The sequence below is a fragment of the Pollicipes pollicipes genome, unplaced genomic scaffold (genome assembly GCF_011947565.3).
Source record: "Pollicipes pollicipes isolate AB1234 unplaced genomic scaffold, Ppol_2.1 Scaffold_7262;HRSCAF=8765_pilon_pilon_pilon, whole genome shotgun sequence".
NCBI classification, from domain to species: Eukaryota; Metazoa; Arthropoda; class Thecostraca; order Pollicipedomorpha; family Pollicipedidae; genus Pollicipes; species Pollicipes pollicipes.
Window position 1 is genome coordinate 17,939,061 of NW_023597055.1, and position 21,454 is coordinate 17,960,514.

The 21,454-nt window shown below is 52.7% G+C and overlaps 1 protein-coding gene across 1 annotated transcript; it reads right to left on the minus strand.

Moving 5' to 3' along the window:
* Positions 1-889: 889 nt before the first annotated feature.
* Positions 890-12,952, minus strand: LOC119113768 (phenoloxidase-activating factor 2). The gene is made up of 5 exons (XM_037238010.1): positions 12,645-12,952; positions 4,175-4,305; positions 3,379-3,469; positions 2,826-3,003; positions 890-2,247 (listed from the first exon to the last, which is right to left on the minus strand). Exons 3-5 carry the CDS (start codon positions 3,397-3,399, stop codon positions 1,880-1,882), a joined length of 567 nt encoding a protein of 188 aa, XP_037093905.1. The 5' UTR covers positions 3,400-3,469; positions 4,175-4,305; positions 12,645-12,952; the 3' UTR covers positions 890-1,879.
* Positions 12,953-21,454: the final 8,502 nt, after the last annotated feature.

Consider the following 21,454-nt stretch of genomic DNA (forward strand, 5'->3'; position numbering starts at 1 on the left):
TCTAACACGCAATCGGAATGGCGTATGCAGCGATGATGGTATCACCTCGGAACTCCCATCATTCACTGAATGAGCGATAATTCAAGGCCGTTGCGAATTAAAACCGCCGTGTTTTCTTTGAGTCGGTCAGACTTGGCTGCCAACCACCGCACGTGTGTAAACATTGCCATTGATCCCAGCGTGAGCGTTACATCATGTCGGCATTCTTCCAATCAGCCCACCGCAGTGAGCGCGGCTTCACTCTCGCTGGTCGTAATGAGACCAGTACGCTCCACGGCGCATCAGTATCAGCAACAGCATCAGCAGCAGCATCGGCAACAGCATCAGCAGCAGCACCAGCAACACCATCAGCAACAGCATCAGCAACAGCAACAGCAACGCTAGTCATAGTCAGACCAATGCGCTCAATGGTGGCAGACGTGGCGTGAAGGATGCATCACCACCGCGCAGCAGACACCAACCACAAGCCCGCATAATCAGACCGGCATCACAGACGACAGCACTGCGTAGGGAGGCATACCGCATTGACTGAGGCCACATGTGCATAACCCGGCCGCCAGCGCAGCGCCGGCAGCGGCCTCGTCAGATGCGTGGCCCTGTGTGGCGAAGCGAAGCAGGAGTGCCGCGTCCACCGCTCTCGGCAATGAAGCCGAGCACACACGGTCGATCCGGCCGCGGCGGCTCTCTGTGTTGGGTGGAGCGGGCCTGGCCGATGTCAGGTGCTCTGAGGTCAGGTGCGGTGCTCAGGTGCTCAGGTGCGGGCTCCTCAGGTGCTCAGGTGCTCAGGCACGGTGCTCAGGTGCTCAGGTGCGGGTCCTCTGGCTGCGGAGGACATCCGAACAGCCGGTCCAGTGTCCTAGAAGATGCCCTGCTCTATAACTGACATGAAGTCGGCCGGAGCATTCATTGGGCCTCCTATTGTAAAAGGCTCAATGTGCAAAGCATAAGTAAAACTACGACCTCTTGGGGCTACTGTGCCGCGGCAGATTGCTTCTTATCCAGTGCCATAAATGACATCCATTCTGACACAGGAATCGACAGCTTTTTTCTTACGCCGACGCATACGTATATTGAAGTCAATAATTTAGCGACCACAGCGTCCAATGTCAGCTCTGGATTATTTGCGAAACATGTAACCATCTAAGGCATCTTTACAAACGCCAACCTAGGACTTAAGAATTTTACAAAGAAAATTCTTCACCGATGTGAACAGCTCGTCCGTTCTTTAGGCTAAAGTGCGGACAACCTTGATGAAACTCGATTCGCTGCACCTCATAGCGTATTTTATATCACCAGTCATGCACCCGTCATTTTGTTCTTTCATGGCAATGATTAGCAATCATTGACCACGGACCATGACATCACACGAATGAATGACACAAATGACACCCTGCATCATAAAGTGTTACGTGATCCACTCGTTCAACATGAACCCGACACAGGAAATAGTCCTAAGCTGCAGGCAGCCGACACAGTTTATGTGACCTGCATTCAAACATTAGTCGCAGCATTCGCTAATGCCACAACAGGTAATTCAGATAAACCTGGGAAGCGCTTGTGCGCTTCGTTCAAAATGATTCACACAATTATTGACCAGGGGGAGAAAGCCAGCTTGAACAATTTGCCACGAGAGCATCATAACACTAGCCGTCACCAGATAACACATGGAACAGCACTGCAGCATCCGGCAATTTCGCAAGCACCTGCAGCTCCGCGACCTTCACCACTGCGTACAACATCTTTCTTCACCATACGTCCTTCACCATTTCACAATCTTCATCCATTCACACGCTGCTCAGCAAAGAGAACGGCTCAATCGTGCGCCGCTGACCTGTGCCACTCCCGCACCAGACGGAGTCCGGCTCGAGCCATCATGTCATCACACTTGATTAAACCCGAAATACGACTCGATGTAGCGGAAGTGGTCCGTCACGTGGTAGTCGATCCAGCGATAGAAGTCGCTAACGCTGGTGTAGACGCCCGGCTTCTGCTGGCTCTGGCAGCCGACGCCCCAGGCGACGAGGCCCCGCAGCTGATGCTCGCGCGCGGCGGCGTCCGGACAGGTAAGCGGGGACCCGGCTCGGTCCTCGCCCAGGTCGCAGGTGGCCTCGGAGCGCGTGCACACGAAGCTCGGGTGCAGTTGGAAGAAGGGCCCCTTCGGCGAGCTGCGTAGCAGTCGCTGGCAGTCGACGAATGGCGTCAGGGTCTGGTCGGCCTCCCGCAGCCGCAGGTCGAACGACGAGGAGCCTGGCACGGAGAACGGGTCGTCAGAGGTCCGTTGGAGGTCAGCAGAGGTCAGGTCGTAGGGTCAGGTCAGCAGTGCCAGCAGTCTATAGGGGTCAGGTGGATGTTAATAGAGGTCAGATGGAGGACAGTAGAAGTCAGATGAAGGTCAGTAGAGGTCAGGTGGAGGTCACCAGAGGTCAGGCGAAGGTCAGGGCCAGACTGAGCCGTCTTAGGTGCCCAGCGTGTCAGGATCACCTCGCCTCTTGAATCACTTGAATCACTCGCGATGACGCATTTGACACTCGGATGGGCAGTGTCTGCACGTCAAATAAAATATAATGCTACGAAATGAAGAAAACTGGGTTGTTGTCAGTTTTGTATTGTTAACACACTCCTAAGCCAGCACCATGAGTACCATGGCGTGGTCTCGTTCACTTTTATCCCCGTCGTAACTCTGGCCATCCGTTTCTCGCTAGCCACCCTGACATAACTCTCGTCACCATTTCTTAACTCTCTTCCCCTCCCATGGTCCCGGCTGCCCTGTCGTGACCCTGGCCGCCCGTGCGATGACCCCGCCGTGACCCCGGTCGTTGCCTCACCCGCTGGCTGGAGGCCGAATGAGTGGACGGTGCAGCCACTGTTTCCATCGACCTTCGGCCGGACGCAGATCGTGCCCAGGTTGGGCCCCAGCTCGACCGGCGCGCGCAGAAACAGGAGCGCCACGTCGTTGTACTTCTCCTCACGACTGTAGTTCTGGTGCAGCAGAAACTCTTCCACCTGGGCGACGAGGCAGGCAGGCGTTAGTTCCCGGACGAGGCGTCGTGTTATGTGTGAGCGCTCCAAACAGTTTCTGCAGGCTCATTAAATCGCAGCAAAACATGAAAGGCATGCCTAAACGTTGACAGTATACACATTACAGCAGCGTGTTTACGAAACGCTTCCAAACTGAAGTCCAGCAAATATAAGACAAGGCAAGAATCTTCACTTGCAGTAACATGGTACACCAAAAATGAGGACGGGAGTGGATTGATGGCTGCCGGACGAGCGTATCCGTTGACTCTGGGGAAGATAGGAGCAAGTACATACCGAAAGAATTTGTGTGCCACTGGCACCCAGTGACAACGCAAATGCTTCTGAAGAGACAACCCTCACCTCCATCTCCACGTTGGGCATCGACTCGTCGGTAGAGAGCAGGTCCTTGATACCGAGTCTCACCACCAGGGACTTCTTCCTCTCGCCGAGCCTGTGGAGCAGGTTGGTCAGGTCAGATCAGGTCACTCAGGTCAGGAAGCATCGCAAAGCTTCGAGAGAGCATCGAGAGACGCTTCTTGTCGCCATCACCGCCGGGCACTGAGCTCCGGACAAGCCCGTTAAAAAATCAAACGCGGACGCATTTATACCAACCTGCTAGGGTGCAACCGGAGTGCCCATCCCCCCCCCCCTCGAGCCGGCATTTCCAGTGCAACTCCATCGACGCCTCCTTCAGTCCCATTGTGATGGGCGTTAACTGAGCTCCTCCCCTCCCTTTCCTTAGAAAATCGCGGTCCTGTCCAGGGGGCATGCAAGCCATGCAAGTTTGCCCGCCGGCTGGATACCGTGCTGGGGGACAGAAGGTACAGAGGGAATTCGGAGGCGGAGTTCCGGTCGTCGTTTCTCCGCGTCACGCCAGCATATGCTGTCCATATAGCGTCATCGTGCTGGTGTGCGGCCGGCTACATTATTTCAGGGGCGCAGTCAGGATTGTCTTAAGGGAAGGAGTATGGTTAGCACGCATCACGCCAATTCTAACTTTCTGTTGAGGGTCATCTATGTGAGAAACGAAAGCATCCAGGCCGAAGTTGAAGCCCCCCACCCCCACCCCCTTCCCCCTTCCCCTCTCCCACCTGCTTGGCTGCGCCCCTGCTTCCGCCGTGTAGCAGCCCGTCTAGGAGACAGACCGTGCACTCACCTGTCCACACAGCGGGCGGCGGTGAGCACCACCTGCGGGTGGATTAGGGCGCCGCCGCAGGCAAAGATGAAGCCGTTGGGCACCTTCTCCAGCAGCGCCACCGCCCACGGCGCCTGCGAGTCCCGCACGCCCTGCCCGACACGACGGAGCTGTCACCGGTCTGCACACGCGCCGCGGTGTGAGGGCGACTGACGAGGGAAACGTCACGTTACGGATACGGACATAAGGACCGGCAGTGGGGGGCCGAGGGGCGGAAGCTGCTGAAGGCCACTACAGTAAGGAGTCTTAGAAAAAGTCGGACGGCGTACAAGGAGTGAAAGCCCTGTTGGTTAGGAAAGTCAGCAATCAGTAAACCTCCAACAATGCCGACTTTGACAATGGGGTGTCGTGCCGCTGCACTGTACGCTGGTGCAGCGAGATACAGATACCTTTTCTACCCTGAGATACAACTACCTTTACCCCGCGGCGCTGAGGGATTCGCAAGTTCACATGGAGGGGCGTCACGCCCACGCAATAGTAAAAAGTAGAATACCATAGTAAAGCATGACGCCAGTGCATCGGTTCCAAGTTTACGTGCAGGTTACAGTTTTACAATATTCAGTGGTAGATCTCAAAGTCGCTAGGAAATGGGATGTCACAAATCATGGCATGTAATGCCTGCTAACCGTCGCCATAGGGTCAATGTTCAGCATTCTGTACCGTGACACCTCCACTATCCGAGGATGAACCTGTGCGCATCCGAATATTCGGAAATAAGGTAGTTCACAGTATGGCAGCTGAACGCTGAAGATCGGTTTTTGGGTGCGTATACGCCGATGATAGAAAAAAAGAAATGCCACGGCAGTTGCCAAAGCACCCCCGCTGTCCGAGAACGAACGAAGATCTGCACGCCCCGCCTCGGTTCCTACGAGTAGGGTGGGTACACTCCGTATGAACTCACAATTCACAAATCAAGAAATAAATAATGCAACAAGCAGAATGTGTAGATGACGGCCGCACCCGTGGTTCCTGGTTCAATCCACGAGAGTGTCAGTCAGACACGGGAAGAGCCAGCCACTGGTCCCGCCAGGCCATGTCACATAGTGCCACCTAGCGACAAGACAGACAACTGATAGTATAGAGATGGCTATGGCGGCTCCCTAGTAGCATGCAGGCCACGCGTTTATTCGGGTGGTAAAGGACGGCTCGTTGGGTGTTTATATCCTGAAGACAGAAAAAGGGGGCGCTTGGGTCGACCGGCTCCTACTGCTGGAACAACTGGGCAGATATAGCAGCTCTGACAACTGATGAAGGCGGTGCGCTTCCCCGCCCAGGTGGCGGCCTCCCCCCCGCGCTGGGCAGCGGGGCAGCTGCCCTGGACGGGAGGCACGCCACCCTGGGCAGCCGCTCGGACTTTGGCCGCCTCCCGCCAGTGCTACGCCTCCGACCCGGCCGATCCGGATTCGGTGGTTCCAGGCCGCGGTCAGGGTGTCTGGAGCGCCGTCGGAGCGCTACGATATGTGGCGAAGACTGTTCCAGGAAACGCGCCGAGCAGCGGCGCGACCTCTGCGTCGAGCAGTTCTCCGGATCAGGCGAAGCTGCCACGACCTCAACCAAGACGACAGCAGCCCTCCGGCGCCTCGGAGGACGTGCACGTCCTCATCCAGCGTTCCTCCGAGTGACGGTGCGGTCGGGATGTTGCCCGCCGACCGGATGACCTCCGCGTTGGTCTTGGTCAGCCGGCCTCTTCGGCGTGGCGGCTGGCGGCGCCGGGCACCTGGAGATCCGCCTCTGCTGGTAGTCGGCGGGGAAGGCCCCCTCCGCCAGCTGATCTTTAACGGCAGGGAAGTCCGGGGGCGGAGGAGGCGGGTAACACGGAGAGAAGGATTCGCTGAAGCTACCGGTGCTCCGCTCTGGTGTCCTTCAGCAACGCTGCGCTGGGAGATACGGCGTGTTCTCGTCATCCGGCGATTGGAATTCTTGCGTTTGAGGATCTCTGAGTACCGGGTCCTGAGGCGTGCGGTGTCGATCTTATCTCCACACAAAGCCGATATAAAATGGGAGGCCCGGGGAAGTGCAGAGTTGCCAGGTGGTCGTTATTGTGCTGGGATTTACCATGCAACAGGGGTAAAGGTTTTCTGTAATCATCCTGTATAGATTATCCAGGACATGTTTCTGAAGACATTGCGCAAACCTTCCAACGTGAAGAATGGTATATAAGGTATAGTATAATACTTAAGACAAAAATCCTCCCTTCAACATCAGACTGGTAATCTAGAGATTATCAACGTCATCATGCGAGACCAGATGTCATGCCGTGAACGGTAATTGCGAGCCTCATGGGCGCAGCCAGTGGCGCATGCTCGGACCGCTTCTTCCTCCCGGTGATCACGAATGGCGTCGACGGTTTGGCTCGTGTGACACCCATCACCCGTCGGCTCCCAAAGTCCCTTACCCCCGCCAACACCTGTCCCCTCCACGCCGGCTTCTGCCGGCCGTCAGGCTCGCCCGAGCGCTGGCCCTGCCGCTGCCGCCGCTGCACGTGCCAGACGCGAGATGAAGATCGCATCGTGCCGTGACGGCCGCGGACGGCTACATCGCCGGTTACTTTCACCGACACGGCGCCCCGCGTCCCTCAGCGGGGGGGGGGGGGCTAGCAGGGCGGGGGCGCGGGCGCTCCGGAAAACCCGTCTTGCGCCGAGGGCGGCGCTTTGAGGTAAACAATCGGGCTGGAGTGTGGCCTCAGATCGTGTGCCACGTGCTGCGAGATGAGACGATGCTTCGGGAGCGTGCTCTCCGTGGCGCCGCCCCCCCCCCCCCCCCTCCCGGGAGATGGAACTCGGTGACCTCTCGCGCGTCACCGTCAGGCCACACCCACATCGAGGGCGGCTCCGTGACGAGCAGAGTGACGCGGGCAGGGCGAGCAGCAGCGGCCCGTTACGTCGCAGCTGCACCGTGTCACCAGCAGCAGATGACATCGGAGCTGCCTGCTCAAGAAACCGATGACGGTGTCCGAGAACGAGGCGATGCAGGGCGTTCAGAGAGACCAGCCGCCTAGTTTATGACAACATGTGTTCTGAAAGTCCTCCCCCCCCCCCGCAGCAGCTGCGCGTCTACCCACAAAGCCACAACTACATCACTGATCTGCGCAACCGCGATCTCATGGTGCAGCCTGGATACCAGCAGCCAGACATGATCCCGAGACGCTCTTGACATTGAACATTTTTCTGTCATGAACACTGCTTCCTTGCTGGTTCTGAAGTACCTAATCCAGTGCCAGGGACGCGTTCTCTGCGATATAGAGTCCGTCTGTGGCCATTAATGGACCCGATCAAGATCGGTGAGGCTGAGTGATCCAGGATATTGCTGGGTGGCATCAGTACTGAAGGTGCTATTTGGAAATCGGTGACACTGAGCGACCCAGAGTATTGCTGGGTCATATCAGCTCTGGGGACGGTATGTAGAAATCGGTGAAGCTGAGCGACCCAGAGTATTGGTGGGTGGCAGCAGTATTAAAGGTGTTTTGTAGAAAGTGGATGTGCTGGCACACAAAGCCGTATCCAGAGGCTATTAGAGGGCGTGGCACCAAACAACCACTATTGTGCTGCAAAAGATTTGCATGAATGGCCGAAAGGAAACGGATGAAGCTGAGCGCAATTAAAGAGAAGATGTTGAAAGGGAAGAGAAGAAAAGGAGACCAGGGGACTGGCTGGTGTGGGAGCCATCCTCAACAACGAGCTGGCTGCAATGCTGGTACTGAGATGTATGCACGTCACGCGGCACGTTGCGGACACGAGGACGCGTTGAGAAAGCGGTCCAGCCATACCGGTACTGAAACGTACGCATGTCACGTGACGTGCCGCGGACACGAGGATGTCCACAGCATTGAGCAAGCGGTCCATTCCTTCGCCCGCGAAATGTGATGGTTTCGTAATGCAAGCACCGAACGCTTGTGCATAAGATGAGGCATGAATACTCAAGATACTGCTTGTAGGCAACTGTAGGCAACTGTAGGCAACTGCAGAGCCCCATACTCTGATCGTGAGCGGCCCAAAAGAGATCGCATTAGATACAGGTTAACGCCACAAAGAGCGGTTGGTTCTGATCATGATGGTTTTGCACAGGTCTCAGCCGGTGCATATTGGGCATTGTTAACTGAGCCGAAAAAAACCACGCGATCCGTATCCGCACATGCAGGAGAAGCACGGGTTTCTTCGAGACATGTAGGCGAGAGGCTGGGAGAAGAAGTCACGCCCTATCTCGTGGAATGCTTTTTGACCTCTATGTCTGCACAAGCTTAAGGCAATGTCTCAAATGATCGAACACGACAATGACTGACAATGGCGGCGCTTACTGCGCGGAATACTAGCAAAACCATATGACGAAGATGACACCAGATGTCCGACGGGGCACGGTAGTGCGTAGTAGTAGTAGAATGTACGGCATTGGATTCAAAGTTGTAGAATGCACGGTAGTACATTCGCTTTGGAGGAGGCAATTTCACACGGAAAAACTTGAATCATTGCCGGTTTTCTTCAGAATAAACGAGCCTCTCGCAGCCAGCAAGAGGTCAGGCTCATCACAGGACGAGTACGGCCAAAACACACTTGAGGATTGCCGGCTGTTACCAGAAATCAGGCTGATACATACACCTTCGGTAATTGAAATCAATGGGTTTCACAAATACCTAGGAAAGTCTACATTTCGTAAGGATCTAGCGGGTGGAGGTCCAATGGTGTAGCACTGGTGCAACCCTCTACAACAACACGATTGAAAAGAAGTTGCAATGAGTCTGCTTATACCGGGCAATTACAGCCGACCAAATCGTAGAATTTGCAGCGATTGATCATCTTGGCAATTGTGAGCAAAATACTCGGAAAGAGCACAAATGTTTTGGTTGGGTATTGCAACAACTAAGCCACCTGTGCACCCGAGCAGTCTCCACAGCCAAGCTTCCGCGATTTTCCGCACAGCGTCTTACGTTTGAGATAGTTTTCTAAAATGGTGGCGCTGGCCGTATTCCGACCAGTCACTGACACACCTATGTCGTACAGTCGTAGACATAGGTGTGTCAGTGATTGGTCGGTGTCGTGCAGTGTTTTGATATGTGTCTTGCGCCTTGAGATGCCCTATGTTCGATAGCCAGTGCACCATGCAGATGTCCTCATCTTTGCCTATACCCTGGATGCTGAGATGTGACAGCCATCCTTGAACACGACAGATGATGGATGGGTCCAGGGTCTCATGGACGGATGGATCCAATGATCCGGACGGATGGATCCAAGGATTCAGCACGAGAGCGCGTGACCAATAGCGCGCCTCGGGCCACACTTGAGCTAATGCGACTGATACGATTGGCTGTAATCCCCGCCTTCGGTACTAGTTGGCATGACATCACCGGACACCTGCTTGCCGAGATCCGGTGCCGACTTTGAGCCGCTTCGTCAGTCTTTTGGCAAAGTGAGCGCTGCCGGCCGCAGGTAAAGCACCATATTTGATTTTTGGTCATGCTGGGTTTTACGTCATTTCGCTCATCTCCTTAAGGTGAATTCGTTTTTTTAAATCATAAGCTGAAGTTTTTACTCACTTTTTGCCTTTTTAGCTAAAACCTTGTAAACTTCTTATGTAATAGTTTGAATAACGGAATTCAGCTTGCAAAAATGAATCCAATGAGAGCACAAAATGGCCGAAAATATACATATATGGTGTTAACTTTGGACAGCAGAGAGCGCAGCAACATTTTCCACGATAGTCGAATGCTGAGGTGAAATCTTCGAGATTTTGCAGAGTTGCAGTAAAACTTGTCTGACAAAGCAGTTGGCTTGCAAATGCCAACCAATCTGTACAGCGCAGCTTTAGAAATGCGCTTTCTGTGGCGGGAATCTGCATGACTCTGCCCTCCGCGATTAAAGGATATTAAGCTCCACGGGCAGCATTCACTCGTGACAGCTTTTCGTGGAAAGTGCAACGACCTGGACGAGCAGGCACGCTTAAGTTGAGAATGTCACCATGGCTCGAGTAACTTGCGCCAGGAAAGCCCTGTGGATGACGGTACACAACATGCCTGGAGGTCTTTCTGGTGGTTGTTGACTGGCACACCGCATAGAGGGGTAGGCAGCTGTTGAGAGAAGGGGATTAGGTAATTGATCTGGCCATCAGTCATCTTTGGTGCTTTGACACTACACTGACAGCCCTGCAGAAGGCTTATTGCCAACGTGACCGCTTATGATCTGCTCTTATAAGAAAATGATCAATTGATAACGATGCAATGGAAGTAGTCGAATGAGACTCACCAGGCTTGCGATCTCCCGGGTAATTTGATGAAAGGTCTGATGATTCTGGAGATACTCTCGCGTGAACTGTACCACAACATTTCTGATTGCTGCGCATGGAAAATTTTGAAGTTAATCTTCAGAGCCAACCGCGTTCTTTGGTAGGGTTCGATTTTTTGGGTACTGTTATTACCCTGGTAAGGTTACGTCACGTTTCCACATTTTCATGACCAGACCCGAGCAATTTCCAGTGATCAGGTCCTGGCAGAACTTTGGCGCTCCTCATCAGCCTGTCTGTGTGACGGGCAATGCATCAGTTGGGGATTAGGAATTGGGGATTGGGGTGGGTGGTTGGGGCTCTGTTGGGGATTGGTGATTAACAGTCTTACATTGACTAAGATTAGGCTCATGAATGGGGAAATGCTTTTTTCTGTTTCGTGTTTAAGCGCATCGCGTTCTATGCATCTTTTACGCGTTTCCAAAAAGCTCAAATGTGTACGTCATCTACAAAATGTGCATATGGGCCAGCTTCTGGCTAATGCTATCATCAGACATGGTCTTTAAAAACTCCTGCAAGCCATGTGACCTCCTGAATGAGGTCAAGCACCAGAACTTCTCTGTCCCGAGATCATTTGACATTTTATCACATGATCCCGCTGGGATTCTCCCCGGCTCGCAAAGACGCAACCTAGAAACGGCTGCTCCACATAAAAATAACATCAAATTTTCTACGCTCCTCGAACGGGTATCGCAATACCCAAAATCGTTTATGGCTGCAGCGCTGTTGTTATCAGTGGCTCAATAATACCGATATCCGTCGGCGAAACCGAGCCACCAACAGAAGCCAGTCATGACAGGGGTTAAGGAAAGTTGCTTACGCGGCCTCGAACTTGCGCAATACCTGAGCTTTGAATGGCACAACTCACAGTGAATAATCCATACAGAACTGCTGTTGGAGGCTGTGACCCACCCACCGTCAATGCCCCATTTAGCTGCATTGCATCTTAAGGCATGAGGTAGCATACGAATGATCCCTTTCGAGAGACTGCGCCAGAGCCCGAAGTGAACCCAGCTGAACAGCAGGTATGGTCCGCTGTGGAACATCAAGAGACTGCGCCGGGGTCCGGAGCGAACGCAGCCGGACAGCAGGCATGGTCCGCTGCGGAACATCAAGAGACTGCACCAGAGCCCGAAGTGAACCCAGCTGAACAGCAGGTATGGTCCGCTGCGGAACATCAAGAGACTGCGCCAGAGCCCGAAGTAAACCCCGCTGAACAGCAAGTATGGTCCGCTGCGGAACATCAAGAGACTGCGCCGGGGTCCGGAGCGAGCACAGCCGGACAGCAGGCATGGTCCGCTGCGGAACATCACGCATCGACTTCTTTGTCCTTCGAAGAAAGCGCATTAGCCCCGACCAGAGCATTGCATCCTAGAAATTTAAACACGGCGCAACCTTGCAACCTCTATTCCTCCTCCTCCATTCCTCCATTTTTCCTCCATTCCTCCTCCATTCCTCTTTCCAAACTCCATTCCAAAGGCAGTGACGGCGAATCGGTACCGCCTCGAAGAAGATCACAGTAATGTGGTGGTCTTACATTTCTTTTTTTTAGAAATTTGATCCGAACCCTTTGAATGGATGGATTTCTGGAATCAGCGCTCACTCTAAGCAGTGCTTGTTGTGTGAGCCCTGACCCCTACCATCCGATCGCGCAATTCCAGGCAACGGCAGAATTTAGTGGCGAAAGCTTGACGTGCCGCAATGCTCGGCACGGTCCGTCCTGCCCTCTGACGTCAACTGACCTTTAGTGCGACCGCTGCCACCGGCCGCAGGCCATGCCTGTCAAGGGCAAATAGCGAGCGCCTAAAGGGACTCGAATCCACCCCGCCGCGGGTGGGTGAATCGGGAGGCAGGCGCTCTAACCAACTGAGCCACCGGGACGGACAAATTATTAATTGGCACATTATTACATTGCATTATTAACACATTATTAATTGATTCCACATTTACATTATTAATTGATTCCTCATTAAGTTGATGAGTCCTCAATAATTTGTTGAGTCCTCAACGGTTCACTGAATCGTCAATGATGCATTGAGCGCTTAATGAAGCATTGAGTCCTCGACCATATATTGAGTTTTAAGTGATTTTAATGAACACTCAATGATTCATTAAATGTTTAATTTTTTCAGTCCTCAATGAGTTAGTTATCAGTCCTCACCTGTTGCGAGCGAGCTCTTGGGACGATTCGACCGCACTTGGACCCATACGGCTGCTGCAGGGGACAGCAGACTTGGCCGGCGCCACAGCTGCCAAACGGATTGTCCGCCTGCGCGCGCGAGTTGCCGAACTCGCTGCGCGGGGTGAGAGGTGAGCTGAGCTGTGGGCATTGGGCGGCCGGCTTGCACAAGCACCTGACCGGCCCGAGCTTCTCCGTGCCCGTCGCCGGCTCGGTCGGGAACACGATCGCGCCACCGTTCGGGCGTCTCGAAGGCGCACGGGATCCTCCTCCGCTTCCTCCCCTGCCGCCGCCGCCGCCGCCGCCGCCGCCGCCGCCGCCGCCGCCGCCGCCGCCTCCTCCTCCAAAGCTGCTGCCTCTTCCGCCTCCTCCAAAGCCGGCGCCGCCGCCGACGAGACCAGCCGCCGGCGGCGGCGGCAGCGCCATCGCGGCAGCGCTAGCCGGCCCCGACGGCGTGCCGGCAGCCCCGACGGGCCGGCGCGCAGGGAAGCGGGTGGGTTCTCTCGCCGCCAGCGGTGGCGGTGGCGAGTGAGCTCTCGAGTCCTCGATCACTCGGGGCGGCGGCTCGCTCAGTCGCGGCGGTGCGTCATCGCCCAGCTCCTCAAGCAGGGCGCCGAACGGGTCCTCCTCCGACACGAGCCACCACTTGGCCGGCAGCTCGGCGCCGCCGGCGAGCGTTGCCAGCAGCGCGCAAGCCAGGCAGGTCCGCCAGATGGCCATCACGGTCCGCTGCGCAGCGAGTGAGCAAGAAGCACGCGATGGCGTCCCAGAGGGGTCAGGTCACCCGCGACCTCGCTGCCGACCTTGACCTCGACCTCCGTTACCTCGCCACCGCCTGCGAAAGCCGCTGTCGGATCGTCGTGCACCCCGTCTTGCTGTCCTCCTCGCTGCGCTGCCTCGTGTGTCTGCCGAACGGCGGCGCCCTGTATCCCTCCTGCTCGTGCCGCGGAGCGGTGCCTACTGCCCTCGCAGCACCGGCGCCCCGCTTCCACTCGGCGGCTGGTTCCCTGGAGCGTGACGTCACAGAGCGGAGCGGGGTGTGACGTCACAGAGCGGTATGGCGTGGCGGCTGGCGGCGGTTCCGCCGGATTCAGCGTGATTGGAGTGCGTCACGTGGGTGCTCTTCCTCGGCTCTTCACGCTGGACACCGCATGAGCCTGTGCCCCTCGGCGGTTTGCTGCGCTTCCGCTACCGCATCTGTTAGGTGCACCGATGCGCCCCATTAAAACTGGCCGGGGATCGCGAAACGAGACACAGACGGAGTCGTGTGCGTAGGCACGGATGAAAGGCTGTTGGGGGTCAGGGAGCACGCTAAGTATCCGCTGGAGCCTAATTAGAGTGAAGATAGCTCCCGATAGCACAACTGGTCGGAACACCGGCATTCCGATCGATCCTCCCGGGGTTGGACGGGCTCAAGTCGGCATGCCCTTGACTGAGATGGCTTGCGGCCGGCGGCAGCGGTCGCGGTGAAGGTCGAGTGACATCATAGGACAAGACGGACCATGGTGGCCATTTCCCGCCAAATTCTGGCACTGACCTGGAATTTTCTGGTCAGATGGCGGGAGTCAAGGCGCCGACGACAAGTACTGCTTACCGTCAGCAATGATCTCAGGAATCCATGCAATCAAAAGGAACGGATACGGTCTTTCAAAAAAGAGGTAGCTTGAGCAGATTTAAAGCGCTTAAAATCTGTTTTGTTTCATCGAGTTCTTTATCAAGTTATTTGCCCTTTTTCAGAGGTTTGAGGAGCATTATCCTATCCGCAGCTTACTTGTGGTGCTAGCCGGATGGTCTAAGTTTAAGGCCAATACACTGGTTGCTCTTTCGTGAAGCCATGTCTCGACCTTGTCCGACGTCCTGTAATGACCTGTGTTGCTATCCTGCTGCCGTGCTATTCCGTTACCCTACCTTGCTACCCTGCCTTGCGTTAGCGCATGTCGGCATAATAAAAAGACAATGGGCGCGAGCGTGGGTAATATGTTGTTGGAGACAACTCTATTTGACGTTTGAGTTTCATGTGGCGAAAGCACATAAAATGACCCTTCTGTACAAATGTTACTTGACTTCGGACCGCAAAGACGCCAGTGGTGATCCTGCCAGTACTGAAGACTGTTAAGGAGATATAATGTCTCAGGCGTGCATGCCACGAATCGCAGACCATGCTTGACCTGATAATGCCCTGGATGGAATTCATTTCTCGGCGGGACTGAACTGTTGTGTGTCTCTGAGCATGTGAAGCCTCCGGATGTGAAGCCTCGGGATGTGACGCCTTGGGATGTGAAGCCTCCGGATGTGAAGCCTCCGGATGTGAAGCCTCAGAATGTGACGCCTCGGGATGTGACGCCTTGGAATGTGAAGCCACGGGATGCCAAACCTCGGAATGTAAAGCCTCGGGATGTAAAGCCTCGGAATGTGAAGCCACGGGATGCCAAACCTCGGAATGTGAAGCCTCGGGATATGAAGCCTCGGGATATGAAGCCTAGGGATATGAAGCCTATGGATGTGAAGCCTCTGGGAATGTGAATCTTCGGGATGTGAAGTCACGGAATGTGAAACCTTGGGATGTAATAAAGCCTCGGAATATGAAGCCTCGGGGTGCAAAGCCTCGGAATGTGAAGCCTCGGGATGTGAAGCTTTGGGATGTGAAGCTTTGGGATGTCTCGCGGAAGCTGAACAGGCCCCGGTTTCCGCCCGCTTGCCCAGGACGGTACGACCTGTTGTCATCCTCAGCGAGCAGGTTTTATTAGCAGCTTCCAAAGCGCGGACTTAAGATATGGTCTGCAAACAACCGCCTGTGGTACACCAATGCAAAGCGCGGGCATTGGTCGGCAGCGCGTCACATGTTGCGGATTAGTGACACGGAGAGAGATGCGCTGAAGATGCTGATGTCGGCTGTCATCCGGAGGCGGTCATTCAAAAGGGCAGAAAGGTTCCAAAAAACTACACATACTTCTTAGTGAAGCTTTTTCATGTATTTAAATGATATTAGCGTTAGGTTTTTATGAAAGTGTGTGGGTCAGTCTACACTGGTTTCTACGTTTGTCAAGTCATTAATCAAAGAATGCGTTATGAGTCTGTTCCGATCCAAATATGCAGCGTGTGCCATGGAAATGGTATATATTTTTTTTAATTCGCGGTGTCATGCCAGAACACCCATGGATTGCTAGTTATGCTATTTGGTCATGCGTGCACAAAGAAATCCAACAATTCAGCGATGGGTCTACAGCAAGCATGTTAATGACAGTTGCCAGCAAATTCCACTTGCCAGCAAATCCCGCGGATGGCTATCCGGCAACATAACCGTCGGCTCTCGCGTTCTTCCAACTCTGGCGGCTTCAGAAAGGGTCGGCGGCCGCCCAGTGTCCACAATCCGCCTCTTAAACGGCAGGGGTGTGGCCTTACGTCACGGCCGTAACGCTCCGCTGAGTCACCGAGCACCCGCTCCTCGCGCCGTCAGCAGTGAGGCCGCCGGCGACGCGCGGCTGCGGGTCCCGCCGCCGTGTGCAATCACGCATGCCGGCCGAGCACGCAAGCCCTCGTTGGTGTGCCGCTGGGAAGCCCTTCCGTCGCCTCTGAAGCATCGCGCTCTGTGTTGAAGGCTGAGGCGAGGAAGAGAAGAAAGCGGTGAGGTGGACCACACTTGAGACTGATCCTCGATCCAAAAAATGGTCATAAACAGCCGGCCAGTTTGCAAAAATCAAGGCCGTTCAACGGTGATGCGCTTTCGTCAGCATCCCCTGACGTCTCCCGGCGCCGTGTCATGTGCCACGTGTCTCCTAACTGGGTCAGGGTTACGGCGAACGGTGCAGACTGCCGTCCTCCCCGCCCCTCCATCGCAGCAGCCGAGCACGCTGTTTACTACAGACCGATGTCCAGGCCTGGAAAACCACACGTTGTGACGGCTCGCCTTCGCGGTACATTGACGCTGTTTACATCAGCTTCAAGGGTACGGCATTGCCGAGCGGACGTAAGACGTCATCAACGCAGTTCAGTCGGCGGATATCCGCACAGCTACGGCGGCGGACGACTCGAAGCCGTCCGACTCAGCATCCGCATCCATGGCTTCGTCCGGCATTCTCGCGTCGCTTTGTCTCCCACCGCAGGGGAGTGCTGCGGCCGCTTGTCATGAGCCGTCCGGTGAGGGATACGGAGTATGGATCGCCCCGGGTGTGGGGTACGGGATATGGACCACCCCGGGTTTGGGGTACGAGGTATTGGCCGCCTCGGTGAGGGGTACGGAGTATGGACCGCCCCGGTTGTGGGGTACGGGGTATGGGCCGCCCCGAGTGTGGGGTTTGGGGTATGGGGGGTCCAGGCCGGTACCCCAGCCGGGCGACCGCACAGCCCTGCCGTTTTTTTTTTTTTTTTTTTTTTGTCTACGCGGTGCAGGTTTGGGCTCCGGGGTTAATCCTGGCTGACGGCAGCATCATCGACTTCTGCCATTGCAATGAATATCATAGCATTGAAATGCTCTTCCAGGCAGAAGTAGGTCTAACAAACAAAAATGGCTTTAGATGACACTAAAGCCCCAGCGAAACGTGGCTTATCTAAAGAGGAGGTTCTATCTAATCTAAAGCAAATGATTCCTAATTGGATGATTTCTAGAACGGGTGAAAGCGAGGCCTTAAAAATTATTCTGTTCACTACGAGTGCAGGAACACCCAAAACATAGTTACCTGCCTACTTATGTGGCCCCGTTGAATGTGTTGTGGACGTGTTGGTCCTGTTGAACACATTGGGGCTCTACCAACTGACACACGGTTGGAAACGTCTCAACACTTTGATCTAAACGAAGTGCTAATGCTGTCACTCAGCAGCAGCAACGAACTTTCACTTGTGCCAAGAAAGCCACAGTTTTGCAGAAATTGTACAGCGTAAAGTGTGAACCATTAGTCGTAAGTATCTCTTGTGTAGCTTGGAGCTATGGTGTTGTCAATCCACTCTAGGATCACGATGCGCCTTACTGTTCATGAGCAGCACGGTAAATATTTGGGGAGGCATTTCTTTGTACAGATGATAATTGCTGATCGTTGAAGGCCATACTCAACATTACTGAGAGTCAATAAGCGGAGATATACGTGGCATTCAAAGCCCTAGAACCAACACTGGCGACAGGCGAGATGTCGGCAAAAGAACATCACAGGCGAAAGCGACGAACAGGCAGCCACTGACCATAACTGTATAATGGCTGGAATGTGTTTATCAGTCCCAGTCACGCGACAAACCGCGCGGAATAGCTATACCGTTACACGGCCGCATTCGGTTCAACGTCTTTACATGACACAACAGCAACAGGACTTGACATGACACAACAGCAATAGGACTTTACATGACACGAGAGCAACAGGACTTAACGTGGCACAACAGCAACAGGACCCTACATGATACAACAGCAACAGGACTTTACATGACATAACAGCAACAATACTTTACATGACACAACAGCAATAGGACTTTACATGACACAACAGCAATAGGACTTTACATGACACGGCAGCAACAGGACTTGACATGACATAACCCATCGAATATCAGACAACATTGGAGCAGTCTTCGACGGGGCTCATCTTCCTCGGAGCAGTCTTCGGCGGGGCTTATCTTCTTCGGAGCAGTCTTCGGCGGGGCTCAGCTTCTTCGGAGCAGTCTTCGGCGGGGCTCATCTGTTTCGGAGCAGTCTTCGGCGGGGCTCATCTGCGTCGGAGCAGTCTTCGGCGGGGCTCATCTGCGTCGCAGCAGTCTTCGGCGCAGTGTCTTAGAATTGCCGACTTTGGGTGTAAAGCAGCAGCCTATGAGGATGAGTTGTTCACTCCTTTTCCCCATATTTATGCGAACTTTTCACTCCTGCCTAACATTGTCTAATCGCACATGCCAAACCCATATTTCCATTTCTGAGGTTTTCAGATGTCATCCAAAACCGAGCTCACTTGAAACCACCAAGCATAAACAAGACTCCACAGAACCTGGACACCTTTGGCTATGTCCTGCCTCACCTACACCTGAATCATGTCTATGTATGCACAGAGCAAGGGCGCCAGGTACCCTCAAGCGCAAGACCCCCAGCGACTCCAGCCGCTCGCACGCATCAAGTTTGGTTTGTTTACAAAATGCATTGCAATTGGTAGCAGTGTGCAAAATGTAAGGTTTTCACGCACCTCCAATTCTTTGTCTCACCACCACGCCACGAACGCAGAGCATGGTGCAAACACCAGCAAGGCCTGGTAGAGAATTTTGCTCCACATATTTCTTTGACCCGAAAGAAACCTGACCACTAAGATGCATCACTACCGAAATGCAGGAGTGAGAAATTCAAGAGATGTCTACTTAATAACATTTACCAGATGATATTACCATTTGAGCACTTATTTTAATAGTTTTAAGCCAAATCATTCGATAGCAAAATATTTCCTAAAAGTATCAGTCTTTATAGTTATTTAACTACTTTAATTCTTCTTGGTAACATATGAGTGTGATACCACATTAATCTTCCTTCCTTTTCAATTGCCTTTGGAGGTACTATCTGTTGCTTAAAATGCTGACCAATTTCTCTGCAAGATGCTCCAACTGCAAACTTGCACTATTTTACATATAAATTGGATGAATTCGCCAGCCGCCCAAACATGTTTGGTATGACCCAAGAGTGAACAATTCACAGGGAATGAAGGAGACAATTTGAAGCACGAAACGTATTTTTACCGCCATTTTTGCCCTGTTACACCCTCGGTTAGCCATTTTTTTGGTGCATTGCGGTGCTGGATAATGATAAATCTAGGCCATTTGAGTGTCTGACTCACCAGGCTACCTGACAACGTTATCCTTATGCTGCCATATAGAGCTTTGGGACAGACCTGACGCAGCTAATACAGAAGTGTTTGATGACGAAATTCTGCCCTCTGGAAATGTTTATCATGCACACCTCTTACTTGTTTCGCATTTGTATCTCCTAGGTTGTTGGACGTGATTGATATTTATATTTGGGGGGTGAGTGGGATAACTCTGTCTGTCAGCAAACTGTGCAAGCTGTAGTACTGACTTTTTGTTTTGGGGGACCAGGAATAAGTGTGCCCTGAAAAAGCCAGTAAGTCTCCTGCGGACCAAGTAATTGCTTACCTTACCTGCTTTCAACACAAGATTTGTAACCAGAGTTAGCCATTTTCTGTTTTAATCCATCGAGTTTTGTCATAGGACAAATTATGATGTCACAAGGCATGCAATGGGCTTATTTTGTTCCATATTCTTGATTATTTGCCCCAGATTTCTTAAAGTGGTCCCTCATGGTTGTTTGAACCAGATGTTTTCTAGAGTTGTCATGGTTTGCCTACTGGCAAATGACTGTGGTGTATACATGCACTATATTTTTAACAATGGGATACTCCAAGCCCCATAGCAATTATAATATGAGGTAAATATCAGCATGAAGCAAATAGTCAGACCATCCCATTTAAAATGTGAAGCCAACATCTCAAAAGATGTCATTAAATATGAATAAACAAGCCTAAATAGACCCCTTTGCTGCAGCTGAAAAGGCAAGCAGCAAAACTGGCATGGTAATCTAAAAGTTATGTTACTTTTGGAGAAGAGCGATTGTTTTGTGGAGCATAACAATGATTGCCCTTGACAGAGGTTAACCATGACAATCAGAATAAGTTGTTCAAAATAATTAAAAGTGTTTTCATTTATGTGTTGTCAACTTTGTCTAATGTCAACAAGCATACACAAATGAACTAAATACGAGTGCAAGTTGAAACCAGCGAAAAAATTAGCTTTATCATGTTTTATCATAAGTGCTCCTGTCAACAGATGGGCGAGCTGATGTGATGTTCAACATACGGGCTACTCTAAGTTAGTTAAGTTGGTGAAGTGCGTGGCAAGTGGCAAAAAGAATTGTGCAGAAATCAGTAATTAGCAACTGCTGCTGTGATGCCAACAGGTTAAACGGGTTAAGATGAAGTAAGGCCCCTTTAGGTTAGGCATTGTAAGGATACTTCATTGGAAATAAGCATTGGTATTTTGTAGGAAACAGTGACAAATTGTTTGCTTTCCCTGACCCCATCTTAACAGAAGCCAGAGGTATGTGTATTGTGTCTGACTTGGTAATGGGGTGATATGCAGGTGTCCAAGGTTTCTTTTTGTTTGAGTGCTTTATGCTTGTCGAATTTTCTGTTATAACTTTGTTGTTGATTTCCTTTGCTTTGTTTTGTATAAAAAATGTTGTGGAAGGAAAGTGCAAAGTACAGCATCAAATTATTGGCGTTACTGAATTTTTCTGCTCATTACACTGTCACGTAGTTGCTATGCTTTCATGAATTCTGTTTCACTTAATGGCCTAAGATGTTAAAAACAAAGCAGATTTGTCGGGTTTGTGATATTACGTCCATCCAAACTTGAAATAGATGTCTTTGTTTGCTGAAGCATCAGTCACTAGCTCATAACTTCCATCTTTTGTAAATTGAAATTTCACTCCCGGACGGTCTTCTTGCGATGGAATTTTTCACTTCCACCCTAGTTCAAAAGCGATTTTAGCTCACTGCTCCGGCGGGGCTCATCTTCTTCGGAGCAGTCTTCGGCGGGGCTCATCTTCTTCGGAGCACTCTTCGGAGTGGCTGACCTTCGGTGCGTAGCTCGTTGGGTGTTTTCCCACCACCTTGCGGAGCAGCATGACACGGATGTGCGCTGATGCAATTATCTGACAGAATCATCCGGCATGAAAGCCGCAGCTTGAGGTGTGGGAGCGCCTGACGGCGTTTCACACGCTGTCTCGGTAATCGGCGTTTGATCTGTGAAGATGGTCTCCA

Bases quoted from the DNA above. Each gene is read 5' to 3' on its own strand.
- LOC119113768 (XM_037238010.1), bottom strand. From the start codon at position 3,399: ATGCCCAACGTGGAGATGGAG. The intron at 3,004-3,378 runs GTGAGGGTTGTC...CTCGTCGCCCAG, and splicing joins TGCCCAACGTGGAGATGGAG to GTGGAAGAGTTTCTGCTGCA. The intron at 2,248-2,825 runs GTGAGGCAACGA...TCTCCGTGCCAG, and splicing joins ATTCGGCCTCCAGCCAGCGG to GCTCCTCGTCGTTCGACCTG.